Genomic DNA, 18,164 nt, shown 5'->3' with positions numbered 1-18,164 from the left:
AAACTAGTGCGTTCAAAATAAAAATGATAATTACAGATATACAAACCCACACTATACATAAAAGGCATTTATTTTATTTTGAACCACCACACACTTTCACACATTCACATGATGCCACATTTATGATCTTCCAGTCCACTCCACCCCCACAACTCACACAGGAAACAGCAATGCTGAGACACACACACACGCACGCACGCACGCACGCACACACACACACACACACACACACACACACACACACACACACACACACACACACACACACACACACACACACACACACACACACACACACACACACACACACACACCATCATCATCATCATCATAACCTTTATTTCAACTCGGAGTACAGATGAGGGGCAGGACCCTTAAAATATGGCAGGACCTCATTTTCAATGTAGCCGAGACACAAACACATACACGTACACGTACACGTACACGTACACGTACACGTACACGCATGCACGCATGCATGCACGCACGCACGCATGCACGCACACACACTTTAAAAACACTTCTGGGGTCATTTTAATGTCCACCCCAGACAGTTTTCAATTTGCTTGATTCAATAGATATTTTATATTCATTTGATCAGACACACCCCTCTCCTATAAGGCCATTCAACCTCAAACTTTATATTAACCATGCTATAGGCTTCTCATTGAAAACAAAATAATAATAAGGGTAATAATAATAATAATAATAGTAATGAAAAAGGTACTTGAATAATGAACGGATACATTATTGGATTTCTTTGATTTTTGTTTTTATTTATGAAATTCTCTTGTGAAAATGTGTGAAATTTCACAATATCAATAACCACAATAATCATGACTCTCAAAAACTAACAATGGGTAACCTTTATTCAGACAGCAATATTTTTTGCAGATACAGATGAACAAAGTTGGGTTTAAAAAAAGAATCTCACATTTCAATCTTCATTACAGTATACAGCATGTAGCCTCATAGAAAACAGTTTACAAATATTACATGTTAGACAAAAGTTCACAGCAGTATTCCACGACTGCTTGGCTGAGTGGGATCTTTGAATGGCTATTGGGCTGGACGTTGAAGTTGTCATGCGCTACAGAATTCCAAGTAACTCCCCTGGTTTTAGTTTTAATGCAACTTAACCCCATGGACACAGCCATCCCTATTCTGGGGGCATTGTTGAAAATTTAAGATCTACAAGCTCACAACACATCACAATGTGAAGTGTTGTGAACTTGTTCGACTATCTTCAGCGAAGATATTTAGCATAGAGCGAAAACAGGAGGGCGCCTAGTACAGAGCCCTATAGGGGACTCCCATCAACTAAGTATATAGGGTTAAAGTTGTTAAAAGAGTGTAAAAACAGACATATATACAGAGTATATATATACACAATGCCAGTGTTTCCTCTAGGCCATCAGAGATATCCGAAGATTTTTGTTACAAGCTGGTTTAAAGAATTCCCATCCAAATAAATGTCACTAATTACACTAATAACACTGGAACATTTCTTGTGTTACATATACTGACACGTGGCACGTGTCCACCTAAGAATTAAAACAAGCATTTTTGTCTCCATCAATAATTCTAAAGTCCAACTAGGACCAATATATTATTATAGGACATGATGACAAACAAGCAAAACAGGATACATTCTGTCCCTCCTAATATTATAGCTATTGAATAGCTATAGAAAATGCTGGGAAACAATTGCTTGCCATGTCTATAATGCTTTATTATAAACATACTTACAATGCATTATAATCTACTTATGACACTGTAAAATATTGTTATAAGAACTCATAAATACTCATAATAATGCTTTAAAACAATATACATTATAAAGCATTCTATAGTTACTCATAAGGTCATGTATAAATGCATTGTAATCGGCTTATGACACTGTATGATTACAGTTATAAGCACTCATAAGTACTCATAATGCAATAACAACGCATTATAAAGCCTTTCATAATTACATTTAAGGTCAGGTATCATAATACTTCATAATTACTGGGCACTTACAGACCTTTTCTTTTGGCCAGGATCATAGTTTTATTATAATTCTCATATTGTAGTTTTAATACATTAAACATAATTATAGAATGCTTTATAATCACTGTACTAATGCATTATAGTGTGAGTATAAGTAACTACAGTATAAGTGGCCATTAGGTACTTTAAGTAAAGTTGTTTTCTTTTTTTTTTTATATTATTCAATTTATACAAAAACAACACAAAACGTTTCTACCTACACCTTCAGGAATGTAATTACTTTACTTAAAGCACACAATGACCATTTATACTTATAGTGACTTATGATCACACAATAATAATTATTAACATTGATTATAACAAACAACAAAAACATTGCAAAAAAATCTGTGAGTGTCCATCATACAATGCTTTATAATGTGTTATGATTCTTGTTATGATTATTTATGCGTAATCTTACAGTCTTAAAAGAAGGTTATAATGCCTTATGAGTATGTTTGTAAATGTAATGCATTATAGATGGGATGCATACAGTAGCAAGTGTTACCAAATGCTGTCTTCTCACGCAGTTCCCATCGCAGGTGACATCTCCGTCCCTTCATCTGGGTTCTGCTTTCCCCCTTTTCTCTTGGCTTTCTCCTTTCTACAAAAATAGAAGTCGGGGACAACAGTAATTTCAGTATTAATATTGTATACTGGGGATGTATTTGAATGCCTGGTGTAAATCGTCTCTGTCGGGTGGAAACATGTCATGTCCAAAACTGTTACTTTTCAAATACAAAAGTAGCAAAAGTAGCAGATCTACAAGCAATAACCAAAAGTAAAAGTACTCATTATGCAGAATGTCCTGGTATCATATGTATAAAATGTATTCAAATCTTTTGAAAATAGCAGATCTACAAGTTCACAACGGGTCGCACAGCGACGTGTTGTGAGCTTGTAGAATTTTATTAGGGCTTTTAATAGGGCTGAAGTGGTTAATGCATGTTTTGTAATAATTGTAGTGGAGTAAATATTTGTAGTGGAGTACATGTTTGCCTCTGAGATGTAGTGGAGTAGTAGTAAAAGTATTGAAAATTAGAAATACTCAAGTAAAGTCAAAGTACAGTAACAATTGTACAGCACTTCAGTAAATGCAATTAGTTACTTTCCACCACTGAGTAATTATGACACAGAAATGTGCTGAAATGTGCCGTTCACACACTGAAAGCTAGTATACTGCTTACCTTTCCTTCAAAATGAAAACAATGCCGATGATCACAGACACTCCAAAAATGATTCCTCCCAGAATGCCCACAATCAGTCCTAACAAACAGAACACACACATTGGATATTTGGTTTAATCCAGATAAAAAAGAAAGAAAAGTTAATACAAAACATAAAGAATGATTTATTTGCTAAAATAAAACACACAAAAAAACACAATTTCTTAAAATGAAACACCATGTACTAATCAGGAAAAGGTTCAAGGTGTTTATTGTCAACTTTCTCAAGCCTGTGATGTTTCTTCACATCACAGGTTTACAGGTGTGAAACAGTGGGTGAAATTTGTTTTTGTGCGGGCTCCATTGTTTTGTTATTTCCATAAAAGAGACAGGAAAGGAGAAGAAGGGGGGCAAGAGGAAGACAGAGATCAACAACAGCAAACAAAAAAAAATTCTACAGTACATACTGTATTTACACATACAGTAGTATATCGACAGTATCTGCTGCGGTAAGTACCTGAGGTAGTGAGGTAAGTACCTGAGGTAAGACATACGGTGTGTGAGCATAGCAGCAGATATATGTACTGTATGATATGCTATGGACGTTAGTTAAGGTTCGAGGATAATAAAAATCAGCGCGTTGTACATGGGATTATGGAGCAGAGAGTCAGTGTGTGTCGACTGTATTGTATGTACACATGTACAGTTGGTAACAAAATATCTATATATATATATTTGATCAAACAAAACAATAAACATCAAAAATCTTGTCGCTCTACCAAGACAGAATCCCTGCTTTGGCAGGAATTCTGGGCTCATATTGTGACTATAAGCTTCAGGCAGTACTACTTGTCAACCAGTAGGTGGCCTACTTGGTTAAAAGTTGTCTCGAAATTATTCTTAAACTGAAAACTACCAACACCTGGTGTATTGTACCTGCTCCAACTTGAGATTTGAGTCAAGTTGCTGCCTATTCTGGTTAACTTTTGTTGAGACATGTATTTCTTTTCTGCTGCTAAATCTATTGATTTAATCTGGGATCAATAGATAGGATCTTATTTAATGTCAATTATTGAATGACAAATAAATTGTGTAATCACATACCTGCATCAGTGGTCGCTTCGTCTGGATTAGTAATAACTCCACTTCTGCCTTGTTTGGCTGCAGAAAGAGACAAAAATCAATGAGGACATCTAGTGGACAAAATACATTAATTTATGGCTAAGAAAAGAAAATAAGAAAAACAACAGGTATTCATTTACAGCTGTAGAAAACTGTATGAAACCCATGCATTATTAGTTGTTCAGTGGATAGGGAAGGTGTCAACTCGAAGAAAAGAAAAGAAAGAAAATTTGTGGTAAGGTTAACCACCTGTCTTCTTAAACAAATATGAGTGTGACTCACTGACATGTACAATTGCTTTCAATGACCTGTACCTAACTCGATGTAGCGTTTATAGATCATGGACTGTTTTTTATATACATACATGTTTTTGGAGATTTTACGTTGTGTATTTGTTTTGTTGTCTGTTATTTTTTTCTTTGTGAGTGTTGTCTGTTTTTTGTTTTGTTTTGTTTGGATGTTGTTTATATCTTACTCTCACTGTTTGGAGATACTCTGTTTATTTGCTTAGTTACTTCAATAAGTGTCTGTACTACCTATGAGTATGTAAAATAACAAAAACGAATAAACAAAACATTTAAAAAAAAAAAAAAAAGAACATACCCATACACGCCTGGTGGCATAACTCCCTCGTCTCGAAGCGGTTGCCGTTGCCTTGGCAACCACCGTAGTGGAAGATTCTGCAGTTTTTTTCCTCTACATTGTAGTGGTACATCAGTAACATTGCCATGCAGCTGCCATGATCCACTGGGAGGTTGCACACTTCCTCTTCTGTTAGACCAAACCACAATGAAGATTTGACTTTCAGGCGCCCTATTCCATGTGTCATTAACATCTCATACCAGGTCTGTATGTTAGATTTATTAAGCCAACTTATTACTTATCTCCATATTCTAACTTGTTGTGTTTTTTCATAAATTAACGCCCTACTGATCATACTACAGCGTCACACAAAAGCATCAAAAGTAGCAGATCTGCAAGCTCGAAGCGTGGCTCGAAGCGGCGCGTTTCGAGCTTGGAGATCTGCTACTTTTGCTACTTTTGAATTTGAATCCTGAAAAGTAACAGTTTTGGACATGAGGTTCCGCATTTAAAAAATAAAATTTAAAAAATATTCCAACCAGTCCATCCCCCCTCAACACGCAATACTCCATCCCTTCCAAAAAAGTGTGTATTGAAAACACCTGTTGACCTACCTGTGGCCGGGTAGAGTTGACTGAACTTTGACGAGCAGGTCTGCACACACTTCCTGTCTGAGATGAACTTATTACCATTCCCTTCCTGGCCTTTGTAATAGAAAGGCTGACAGAGGTCCATGTCTTTGACATAGAAATACATGAGTTTCTTCTCATCTCCGCTTCCCTCATTCAGTAGCTCGCTGCAGGCAGCAGGGTCTGAAAATTATAAGTAAAATAACATACATACATACAACCATACATAAATAAATACATAAAAAAGATAGCTTTTTAGTATGGGTTTTTAGTAACAGATATGTTTTGTGGCGTCTATTTCAATGCCCCTATACAAAATCTGAATGTATCATCTCTGCATGGTTAACTGAATCTGAAAATGCAAAATGACTTCAATGTACACCTGTTGACCTACCTGTGGCCTGTTGACAGGTCTCCATACACTCTCTGTCTGAAGTGAACCGATTCCCATTCCCTTCCTGGCCTTTGTAGTGGAAAGGCCGACAGAGGTCCATGTCTTTGACATAGAAATGCATGAGTGTGTTCTCATCTCCGCTTCCCTCATTCAGTGGCTCGCTGCAGACAACAGGGTCTGGAATATATATATATTTTTTAAATAGATGGCTTGTTCTTAGTTACAGATATATTTGGTGGCGTTTATTTCAATACCCCTATACAAAATCCTATGGTAAATAGGGTCTGAAAATGCAAAATGACTTCAATATAAAAAATGCTCAGTAGGCCTATTATAGACAACTTATAGATCCCTTTAGTTCTATTAGGAAATAAAGGGTTCCTTTAGTTAGACTTGAATTAACACTATGGATGTTATTACTGTGTATGTTCTGCCTCAGCTTGTGTATGTTACTTCCCTGTGTGGCTGATTTCAGTTTGTTCCTTGTTTACTTTGATATGAAAAGTAAATATAGGAAGTGAAGATTAAGGCACAGCACCAATCACAATGCCAACCTAATATATAATGTAGTCTAAATGTTTCTTATTAAATTAAAGACGTTTTTGTTCAAATCAAATGTAGGCCCCTATATCATCTGCTCTCTGTTTTCATGAGCTGAAATAATTATGAAATAAATGATGTGTTTCCTTCTCAATTTCTTATTCTACGATATACAACATAGCCTAGTCACTAGGCTATGTTGTATATAGTGTATTACATCACACTTTTCTTTTAAACATAGTTCATATTTGTATTGGTTCATATTTCTATTTGATATTGTACTAAACCTCTATTATTTGTATATGACTTATATGTCCTCATTTTCATTTTAATGTCATGATAGTTTGATGATAGTCATGATAGTTTAAGACAATGCAAACTTTGTTAAAAAAGAAAATTCTATGCAAATATTAACATTAACACAATAATCCCCAGTGTAACTGGAACATAGCACAACTATAAAGAGTTTCCCAAAAAATAATAATCCTAAATTAGGACACAATAGGACATTAAACTCATACATACCATTTGCCAAGGACAGAGAAACCACAGCCCCAAGGAAGATCAACGAAACAAACATTTTTGCCACCATCTTAAAGGACAAATTGTTCAGGCCTGCCCAGAATCAAGATTCCTTCCAACAGTATCTGTTTCTTTTCAAACCCAAGCACACCCTGGCAGAGGTTGGTAGGTAATGTCCTTTAGACCCAAGTCACCTTTATCATGTTCACATAGTTTTTATGACCAGGGAGTGTCAGTTTCACTCTAACCACCGACATCATGGTTTTATGCCATAAAATACGTAAATGAGTGACCTGTGGTGTGTCAACAGTTACAATCTTCAATTCAACCGTCTATGACAGTGGTTCTCAACCCTTCTTATATCAAGGTCCATTATTTATTCGGCATTTGAGCCACGGACCACCATTTGATGAGATTTAGCCTCTCAGACCCCAAGAATATTTTGTTATAGTTGGATACGATTTTGTCCACAATTCCATGCTGTATTGATGTGGTACAGGAGAGATAACAGGCAAACGTTGATCACAATAACAATTCCTTAATTAAGTAATGCAGATGTTTAACAATAATTTAACTCTTGAGAGCGTCCATTTGGTTTCATTTTACACTCTCAAGAGTTAGGCTATAAAGATCTAAAAGGGTCCATTTGGTGATCAACTCTCCATCATTTAGCTGGGGACCAGCTGGAACCCCCTCAAGGACCACTGGTGGTCCCCGGACCACTGGTTGAGAGCCACTGGTCTATGGTGGTATAGACTATGACACAGTCAACACCAATGTACTGTAGTTTTTACAGATTTCTATTTTTAGTTTTTCTGGTGAAATTATAAATTGTAATATGATTTATGAATTATTTGATCTGTCAGATCCGCTGTGAGTTAGTTTCCTACATGCTCGAGCATTTGGTTTAATACTATAAGAATATATTTAAATCAAGATCTAAACAACCCTATTTGTAAAATGTATTCACAATGTATTGTACTCCTGTTCCTAGTCGGACATCTATTATAGACTACACATACATCCACATGTTGCATAGATTAGGGGTCTTCAACAGGGGGTCCGTGGCCTTTTAGGGGGTCCTCAGAGTTACAACAGGGGGGCCACCAAATCTTTGTGATAGGATATATTTTTTTCACATTAACCACTTGAACTCTAGCATCCGTATTCTGAGGAGAACTTAAGCCAAAAAATAGCAGATCTACAAGCTCACAACACAAGGCCTCACACTGCGAGAGAAATAAGCAACCAGGTCTATGAAAACAAGCCCAAAAGAAGCGACTATAGGCCACATGACATGAGCACTTTAGACCTACCGGTATATGCATTTGGCTATTTGAAAATAGCCAGCTTGTAGATCTGCTATATTTCTTTTAACGAAATAAAATGTGAAATATTCTTTTAAACATTCTAACACAAATAGGCAACATATTAATCTGGGGGTTCGTGACTCCATGACCTGAAAATATTTGAGAGCCACTGGTTTAAATAATAATTACAACATTTAGAAACAAGCTCAAATAACAAGCCCACCTGTCGTACGACGAAGGATAACTCAGGACTGTAGGCTACCAAGCTCTACCAAGACAGTAATGGATGAACTTCAACCTGGTGTTTGCACTTTTTCCATTTACGGCCTGTACATCTACATTAACGTTCAGATGTCAAATATTAAGTGCTCACCCCATGGCCACGGATGTTACAATTATGTACGGGCCTGCAGAAGTACCCGTATATTCCGTATTGTTAAATAAAACACATTTAATCCGATTGGTGGCCAATTTTCTCCGTATGTTTGCCTTATTATTTAAACTACGCGACCCTATCGGTTGTGCGGTGTGTTGCACTCTGATACGTTATAACTCTATAAAAAAAATGGCCACCAATCGGATTAAAATGCTTTTTATTGAACAATACGGAAGATACGGGTACTTTTGAGGGCCCGCACATAATTGTAACATTTGTGGCCATGGGATAAGCACTTTATATTTGAAATTTGAACGTTTATGTAGATGTACAAGGATAAAGTGCAAACACTAGGTTGAAGTTCATCCATGACGGTCGTGACAGACAACTGTCGTGCATTCATGGCTAGATAGTACCATGAACCACAGTGGTTGTGAGTGACGCATTTGTAATACTGCAGCAGTATGTATTATGTTAAGACTGCACTTTCAGGGATAATTTCTAGCCTATAGTTTATAATTTGAGAAATGAGTTTCTAAATAATCTAAAAAGTTTGGTCCCACTAAACCACGATGAAGAATTAGAAAATGCTTCCTCAAACGTGAAGCGGACATATGAGACTTGATTTAATTCAAACGCTTGTCTTTGATGACCGTTCTCTGTCTCTATAAGGGACAGTGAAGGAGGAAGTATTTTCAGAGTGTTTTACCTTTATTACCTGTAGAAAATAATGTAACACAGTCTGATGCTTCTTGTTTGGTGCAGCGCTATTGACAAGCTCCAGTACACCCCCTGGCGGCCACTGCATATGTAATGCAACCTATAATGATAATAGTGTATTTATTAAATTAGCTTTAGCTAATAGAGCATTTGGGTTGACTCTGGGTCATAATTACATTGACATTTGGAAGATACGATTGTATTATTGTTAATTAGCCAAAATATAATACAATTTCATATAGTCTATGTCAAAAATATGCAACTTTTCCCCCCTACATTTATATCTACGCCTAGGCTATGGCTAACATGCCTATGATGCTATACAGTATATTGATTGATTGATTGATTGATTGATTGATTGATTGATTGATTGATTGATTGAATATAGTATTAACAGTTTGCAAATAGTAGGCCTACAGTACGATCATACAATTGCTAAAAAAGGATAACACAAAAAGCCCTAAGGGCTTGTTTCCATTGTGGTCCTGTCACTGAGTATAAAAGTAGTCGACAAGCTGCTTTGCAAACTGTGTCACAGGCTGAGGGAGTCTTAACTCCACCTGCCAATATGAGAGCAGTCCGGTCGGGCTGAATGAATGTCCTCAATCAAAGCTGTTCTGGTCTGGAGAAGTACTCAAACGAACAAGTTGCTTTCTTTCTTTCTTTCTTTCTTCTCTTTCAAAGGCGCTTAAAGTGTTGGATCTGGTCCAGTCCAGACTCCGAGTGATTGACGTGAGAAACAGGAGGAGGACTATTTTTCTCTTAAGAGACAGAGGATCCATGGGCAGGCAGAGTGAGAGGACTTCATCATTCATTCGGACACAGACAGCAGAGGAATTAGACCATTGTTATTGTCAGGTTTCAGGAGGTTTTTATTTTGTTTTATCTTATTTATTCTACGGTACCAACCCATTCCCTTGTTTGCTGGACCTGGCAGAGATCAGGGTTTAAAGCTGTGTGTGTCTCATGTATTGGGGAAAAACTATCGATAGACACGAGTTAGTTTGAGCATGTTTACTGAACGCACTGGTCACCCAGCGACAACATGAAAGACAAATAATGTTCAGCATTTCTGCGGATGGAGCATCATTCTCTAATAATTTAGAGGACTTCGATTCTATACGCAGTGTTCTCCTTTACAGGTGAGTGAGTAGCTACACTACAACAGCGGTGGAAAAAGTACTCAAATGTATTTACTTAAGTAAAAGTATCAATTCTGCAAATGCAGAAATACTCTGTTACAAGTAAAATGACTTAAAGTACCAAAAGTAGATAGCTCTCATATGCAGAAGTTTTCAAATGTGTAAAATAAATGTATACAAATATTTAATAAATATAAAATAATATATATAATATAACTATAATAATATATAATAATAATAATAATAATATGAAAAAATATATATATAAATATTTTCAAATGGCCGAAATGTATATGGGGCTATAGTTATGCATTTTTGTGATAATAATCAAAATGTACAAAGTCTCTGAGATGTAGTGGAGTAGAAGTAAAAGTACTGAAAATTGGAAATACTTCAGTTACTTAAAATTTACACCACAGAGCTACAGCGAATATACCATATACTATATTAGCTTAATGGTTGCTAAATGGCATTGTTTTTGGTTGCTTTGTGTAAAAGTTTAGTTGACTGAATGCCAGAGGGGATTTAAAGATCTCGTGCAAGACTGGGTGAAGAGGGGGGCAAGGGTGAGAGAATTACAGTTATTGCAGCATATTTCGTGGATTCAGCCTTTTACATGTCATCCAATTGTATTTAATTTGTGTAATTTTAGATATCTCTAAGCCAAATGTGTTTGTTTTTTATTGTATTGCCCCGCAGAGGCAACAGGCAACAACCTTATTTTGTCGTAATGCTTTCTGCTGCTGTATGCATTATTCAAGTGAGTGGATGGGCATTGGAGCCAGAAGATGCCAAGTCAACTTGGATGACACTGTCTGTCTGTCTGCACGTGTAAATTCTAGTTGTCCATGCCAGGGTGTTGCACTTAAATCAGTGACTAGTGTTGCCATATTTGGTGAGAGAATTAAGCAACCAGGTCTATAAAAACAAGCCCAAAAGAAGCAATTATAAATATAATAGGGCACTACTAGGCCATTATGAGCACTTGAAAATAGCAGATCTACATCTACGCAATGCAATGCCTTGTGAGCTTGTAGAGCTGCTCTTTTCAAAAGCTCTCGCAATAATATGTGTAATATTTGGAAGATGTTTGAAACATTGTAACAACACAAATTCTCCGTGGCACAAAACATTTATGAAAATATTTGAGAACCACTGGTTTAAAAACATATTTAAAAAATTGAAAGCAAGCCTAAATATACAACTACACTTTAGAAACAAGTCATAAAAAAGCAACTTTGCAGAAAAATAAGCCATTCGCTTAATAATAAGCGGACATGGCAACACGTTCGTTATTTGAGCTCCGCTCGAAGAGCATCTCTGTTGTCAGTGGCAACGCAGTCGTTGACCAATCGCGTTGGAAATGCGCACGTCACGTGGTCCATCCAGAGAGAGCCCGTATGCGGCAACAACATGGCGAGGAAACAACTGCTCGCCTCTTTCGCACAACTACTTCATCATCAACATCATAGTCACTATTTTAGGAACAAAACATAGCCTTTCAAAAAGCCGATGTAGTGAAAATGTCGTCCTCAGACAGACCGAATGAGAGCGCTGTTCATCGCAAGTGTCATAAAGAGGAGAGAGAAGACATCGAGAGTGATACTGATGGTAGTGAATCCACATCATCAAGTTACTCTGAGTAAGACACTGTGTGCACTCATCTGGTTCCTCAGTAGAAGTAGGCTAGATAGATCTAATAGAATACCTGACTACGTAGCCACTAGCCACAGAAGAGTGTATTATTTGTTTAACAGTGGTGTGAAGTAACTATGTAAATTTACTCAAGTACTGTACTTAAGTACACTTTTGAGGTATTTTTTCTTTACTGCAGTATTTACAATTTTGAGTACTTTTACTTCTACTCCACTACACCTCAGAGGCAGATATTACTTTTACTTAAAGTAAAACATTTGAGTACTCTTTCCACCACTGGGATAGTAGATATAATAGAAGACCTGACTATGTAGCCACAGAAGAGTGTATTATAATTTTATGTCTGGGTGTATACATGTGTAAAATCCGGATTATTAATTCAACTATACAGGCAGGCTACTGTAAAGTCCACCCATTAACGGTTTTGAGTTGCTCGGCTACCAGGGAAGCTGCAATTTGATATACCTGTTGTTGCCTCTAGGGATGGTATTGATGAAATTGCTACGCTGGATGGTTGCTGGAGCAAATCTGTCTATTATGGCATGTAGATAACTTCAGTGTTTGTCAAGTTGAGTTAAGTGCAGCCCGTTTATGACAGACAGTTACCGTACTAAATCACTGCCTTGTCGAAGCAAGTTCGCTCAGGCAAAGAATATAATGCGTGTCGGGTTGCTCACATAGAGCGCCGCAGACATAACAGACATGGTTGTAAAAGTGGTTGGGTTTTTACAAGAAGTAAAAGTACAAAGTAGGCCTGTAGTAGTAATAAAGTAAATGAGTCATAGGCCTACTAGAGAGGGAGTGTCCCCTACTGTCTCCTCCCCCTTGTGTTTTTCATAGTTTTGGGGAAATGTTTTCAATTTAGGCGGTTAACCCTCTTAAATAATTGCATGCTATTCGCCGTCCTCAGTGAATTTATGGACGTGGTTTTTCTGAGCTGCCTACCACACGTTCGGCGAAGGCTTCATTTAGAAAGACCAAAAGAAAGAAAATAAGTCCAGCTGAATTTGTTCTTTTTACTTTCTTTTTTGGTTGTTGCTTGGACTGTGTGGGTTTCCATTGGTCTCTCTCTATAACCAATGAGAGGCCTCGGGATAGAAATTAAAATGTGCTCAAAAGGAGGACTAAGATGGGATGATATGAAAGAAGTAATATAACATTATTACATTTACATGACAACGTTCTATAAACTTTTGCAGCTGCACGGAAGCAGCACATGTGATTCCAGGTTCTTAACCACTACACCAATGGTTCTCACCTTTTCAGGTCGCGACCCCCCAAAATAATCCTATTTGAACTGGGGACCCCCCACCCTGACAAGCACTTGGAATTGTAGGAGTTCCACAGATAAATAAATTGTGAAAACAGCTGATCTACAAGCTCACAACGCCTCGCAATGTGAGGCGTTGTGAGCTTGTAGATGGGCTATTTTCAAATAATTTGTCCCTTTCTTATATTATTTGACAATTTGGCCAATGTTTCACCAGTTTTCATAGTATAGTTTGTTGATTACTTTTGATGCAGTAATGGCATTTTTTAGTTTTTTTAGTTGAGGTATTCAAAAGGTCTTGAAAGTCACGAGCGTCGCGCTTGGCACAGACATGCGCAGAGCAAGTTCTGTCAGGGGACTCAGTGCAGTTGTTGGCGGCCGACCATTGGGCGTGCTGCTCATGCTGATGCTGCTGCTCTCACCACTGCTGTCTTGCAAAAGAATTGCTGTAAAAATAATCCTTCATGAGTTGTCCTTTATCCATTCATGAGAACTTAAATTGTCACTTCACTGTCATCTGGGGACCCCCCCCCCCCATAATCATGTGGGGACCCCCCTGTGGGTCCCGACCCACAGGTTGAGAACCAGTGCACTACTACACCATGCAATACTGATCTCTCTATGACACAGCCTACCTTTGTTTTCCCTCAGTGACTTGGAACCAGAATGGCTGGACGACGTCCAGAAGAACGGCGAGCTCTTCTACCTGGAGCTGAGCGAGGGCGAGGAGGAGGCGGCATTGGCCAGGGCCGCCGCCAGTCAGGGCGCCTCTACCAATCACGTTCGCTTCAGTGAAAAGGAGGCAGAGGTCATCACAGAGCGGAACAGGAAGCAGCGCTCCGACTCCCGAGCGAAAGGAGAGCCTAAGCTGAAGAGGCTGGCCAGGATCCTCAGGAGGAAACGCCGTCCGTCGCAGCGCAGGGGAGGAGAGGGGAAGGACGGGGGCAAAGATGGCTCCGATTTGTCATCGCGCCCGGCATCCATTTTGAAGAACCAGGCGGGCCAGAGGCAGGGCGTGACGGTCCAGCCGCAGCAGTTGAAGGAGGTGTGTGTCTACCTCAACCCCAAACGCCTCGGAGGCGCCTCGACACCTCTGCCCGACAGGGGAGGCCTGCTGGAGGCATTGCTTGGAGTGGTGCATCGGCCCTCCTGGATCAGAGGCCCAGGAGACCCTGCAGGGAGCAGAAGGGAGGAGCGGCTGGCTGTTCATGGACTGGTTCCCAACAGTCCGGCCATCAAGTGTGGCCACATCCTTATTGGTGAGGCTGCATGTGCAACTGATGTTGATGTTTGCTAAGAAAACATTCAAGATGGGAAATGATTACAGGCGCCATATACTTTTGGTTAATTATGAGGTCTTGAACCACTTGGATTGGTTTTGAGCAAGGGCCATGAGTTTAGCCCAATAATAATGCACCGTAAGCCATTCATATGTGTGGCTTTTCTTTCTATTTGCTCCCACTGAAATCTTTCTTTCTTTTGTGCAATTGAAATGGTAGTCTTCATGGCTGTCTGTTTGAGAGTCAGGCATACTGTATACTGAAGTGATTTTCTGCTATCTGGGCTAATCATTGTGCAGTTGTTCTAAGCAGACAAAGGAATGCCAGTTGCGTTTCACCACAAAATGACTACCCACTCAAGTTACTGTGTAATGCAGCTTTTATACTGCACTGCTCCATGCTTTAACAATTAGAGCAGTTAAATACCTGAAATAGCTCTGTGTGTACAGAGATGGTGGTATGCCTTTCAGCACGCATGCAGGTAAAGCCAGCCTTTAATGGACAAATAGGGGAGGAGAGGGGAAGGACGGGGGCAAAGATGGCTCCGATTTGTCATCGCGCCCGGCATCCATTTTGAAGAACCAGGCGGGCCAGAAGCAGGGCGTGACGGTCCATTACAGTCAGTGTGTGTTCGTTCATCTTTATAATACACTAAACATCTGGCTGTTATCCTACCGTGATTACGTTCAATTCTGTGTTGTCCTTTTATCCTTTCTGACTTGAAGGCGTGATGGAAGATTTATAAAGCAAGTAACTAGAAGATCATGTAAATATTTGATAACTGAATTTGCTTTGATAACTGAATGTGTTGAGCAGATTGGGAACAAAATGTTATCAAAATATAAGGATTTACATGAGGCGAATTCTGTCAAGTGGTCTGTCAGAAAGGAGGTACATCTTGAACAACTGTAGATTTTATAATACTATTCTTGTTTTGTGTAAAACCTTCTGGCATCCATTGTATGGCCTTACCACCTACGTCCTAAGGGGACGTGACTGTCTTTGTGTCTTCAGGTGACGTGACTGTCCTTTTGTCCTCAGGTGATGTGCTCATAGCGGTGGATGATGTGGATGTGACCTCTGAGAACATAGAGAGGGTTCTCTCCTGTATTCCAGGACCAACACAGGTGAGTGCATGGAAATTAGGCTTAATGGTCAATAGTGTCACTAAATTACAGATTTTCAAACTAGCAATGTGCCACATTTGCAGTAGAATTTAAGCATAAGCCAGTCTTCAGTAAACAAAGACAATTATATTATATGTAATTAATGTAATTATATTTTTACCATTCCCAAAATGCAAAAGGCAGTTTTTTGCGTCTTTTTTTGTTTGTTTGTCGAGCAAGTTATTATGCTTTTGTACAGTTAGTATCACACAGATTAATTTGCATGGGAATACATATAATTATATTCAAATATTTAAACAATTAATATTGCCACTTCATGTCTTATCTCGTTTACTGCAGTTTATTTTTATGTAGATAGCAGTTCTACTAGCTCACAATGTGTCTCAAGTTCGCGATCTGCTATTTCTGCTGGATATTCCACAAATGTTCATCCCTTTTTGCCGATTGTTGTTCATACATTTGTTGACAAATGTTTGACAATTATAACATGCCCAGAATAGGGATGCTGGAGTTCATGTGGTTAAAGCACTGCAGAATAAATCATGTAGAACAAAAAGCAATATGTAGATGTATCACAATTGAATTGACCAATCACGTTAGACTTCATTAATATACTGTCTGTTTTGTTCAGCCCTAGGCCTTTTATTTCCATTTTTACCACATATTAAAACAAACAGTTCATAATGTCTACTGTAGCCGTTTTTTAACCACCGGTCTACCATCTGAGTATGTTATGTCTGTCCCTTGGGAGAGCCATGAATTTTCCACATTGGATTTGATTCCCAAATCCACAAGGTAGTATTTAGGGCTCCAAAATCTTGGCCTGTCGCACACTCATACAGTATAAACCGGATCAGCGGATATAGACGTTAAGTGGCTTTCCGTCGCTTTGCTTCTACCACGGCTGTCAAAAGAAAATGTGTATAAAAAGTGCCAATCAGCGCCTTTCGTCATTAGGAAACCATCAATTACTGAGAAACTACGCTTTTGATCGGTAGCTTAAAAAGCCAGAGTTTCACCCTAAATTGAGTCTCCATTCCTTTTTTTTCATCCAAAAAAGCAGACCTTCAAAACGGCAGGAATTTGTAAATGATAGAGTGTGGCTGGGGGTTGATGGTGTTCGTGGCGGAGCGAGATCGGACCGCGGAGCGACTTTTTCTTTCTCAGACCCACAGGAAGACGGCCATTACGCGGTGGGACAGTAGAGCCCAGCTGATTAGAACATGCAGCCGGAAAGCAAATTACACTGTAGGGAAAATACAGAGGGAGATTTTTGGAAAAAATACAAGGAGCTATGGCCGCTGAGGTGGTTCAGTCAGGATTTGTGGCATTAAGGAGTTGAAGTAAAGTTGTCCTGCTGAGTGAAGGGTTATTTTGTGTGTTTTTTTATCTCCCATTAAGTGGTTGCCATCATCATGTATCCTCATCATTTCACAGATATGGGACAGATTGCTTCAGCTAGTAACCAAAGTGAATGAAATAGTTGGAGTTTGCCTCATAGAACAATACAATAATGACAAGATATTTTAGGCAAACAGGAAAGTATTTGAAAATAAATGAAAGATCACATGATCTACATCATGTCACTTTAATTCAAACCCTGTCCATCTAGCCAATCTACAAGCCCACAACTTGTAGATCTGCCAGTTTCACTAAGTTTAAAACATTTTGACAATTTTTGACTAGTACAATTTTCGCCTATAATAAAGAAGCCAGATTAAAAGTGGTTAACCCATTAAAACCGGGAAAGCATATGTGTCATTTTAGATTTGAGCTAAAATGCATTATTTTTAGCACTTTGGTTATTCAAAAATAGCAGATATATAAGCTCATAGCGTGTCACTTAGTGGCGAGCTTGTAGATCTGCTATTTTTGAAAAATCGTGACATTATGTGCAAATCATTGAACATATATATTCTTTTAAAGCAAACATTTTTAACGGTGGCAGTCAAATACATATACTTTGGGGGTCCTTGACATGAAAATGTTTGAGCACCACTGATATAGTGACATTTGTAGAATCGGCCTCAGGTCTCATTGGGTTAAATCAAATATGCCTGACACTTGATGAAGCCCTGCATGGGTGAAACATTGTTCCCTTTTGGTTAAAATAATAATAATAATAAAAAGACGGGAGAGCAGCTTATCGTGTGCGGACATTGCCTTTTTCTTCACTTAAATCAAATATTACTCTGTTTGCAGGCTGTAGTTTATGTGTACGTGTGTATCAGCCCCTCCAGCTGGAATGCAGACAGTAGCCATTATTCGTATCAAAGGGACCACTTTGCCCTTTTGTG

The 18,164-nt window shown here is 38.5% G+C and overlaps 1 protein-coding gene across 2 annotated transcripts in view; it reads left to right on the top strand.

The window, feature by feature from the left end:
• Window positions 1-10,167: 10,167 nt before the first annotated feature.
• The window catches only part of intu (inturned planar cell polarity protein), a 44,383-nt gene continuing 36,386 nt past the window's right edge, over window positions 10,168-18,164 (top strand). The window contains exons 1-3 of one of the 2 annotated variants that reach the window (XM_084043530.1): window positions 10,168-10,534; window positions 14,112-14,719; window positions 15,782-15,867. In XM_084043530.1, coding sequence (XP_083899656.1) covers window positions 10,452-10,534; window positions 14,112-14,719; window positions 15,782-15,867 — 777 coding nt within the window. In that variant the 5' untranslated portion in view covers window positions 10,168-10,451. Of the gene's footprint in view, window positions 10,535-12,052; window positions 12,177-14,111; window positions 14,720-15,781; window positions 15,868-18,164 lie in introns of those variants that run through there. The other variant, XM_084043529.1, reaches the window with a different exon arrangement.

Source organism: Gymnoscopelus microlampas (assembly GCF_963454915.1).
Source record: "Gymnoscopelus microlampas genome assembly, chromosome: 19".
In the NCBI taxonomy this organism is placed as follows: domain Eukaryota; kingdom Metazoa; phylum Chordata; class Actinopteri; order Myctophiformes; family Myctophidae; genus Gymnoscopelus; species Gymnoscopelus microlampas.
Note: the sequence above shows the minus strand (reverse complement) of the source record. Positions and strands in the feature narration are given on the sequence as shown.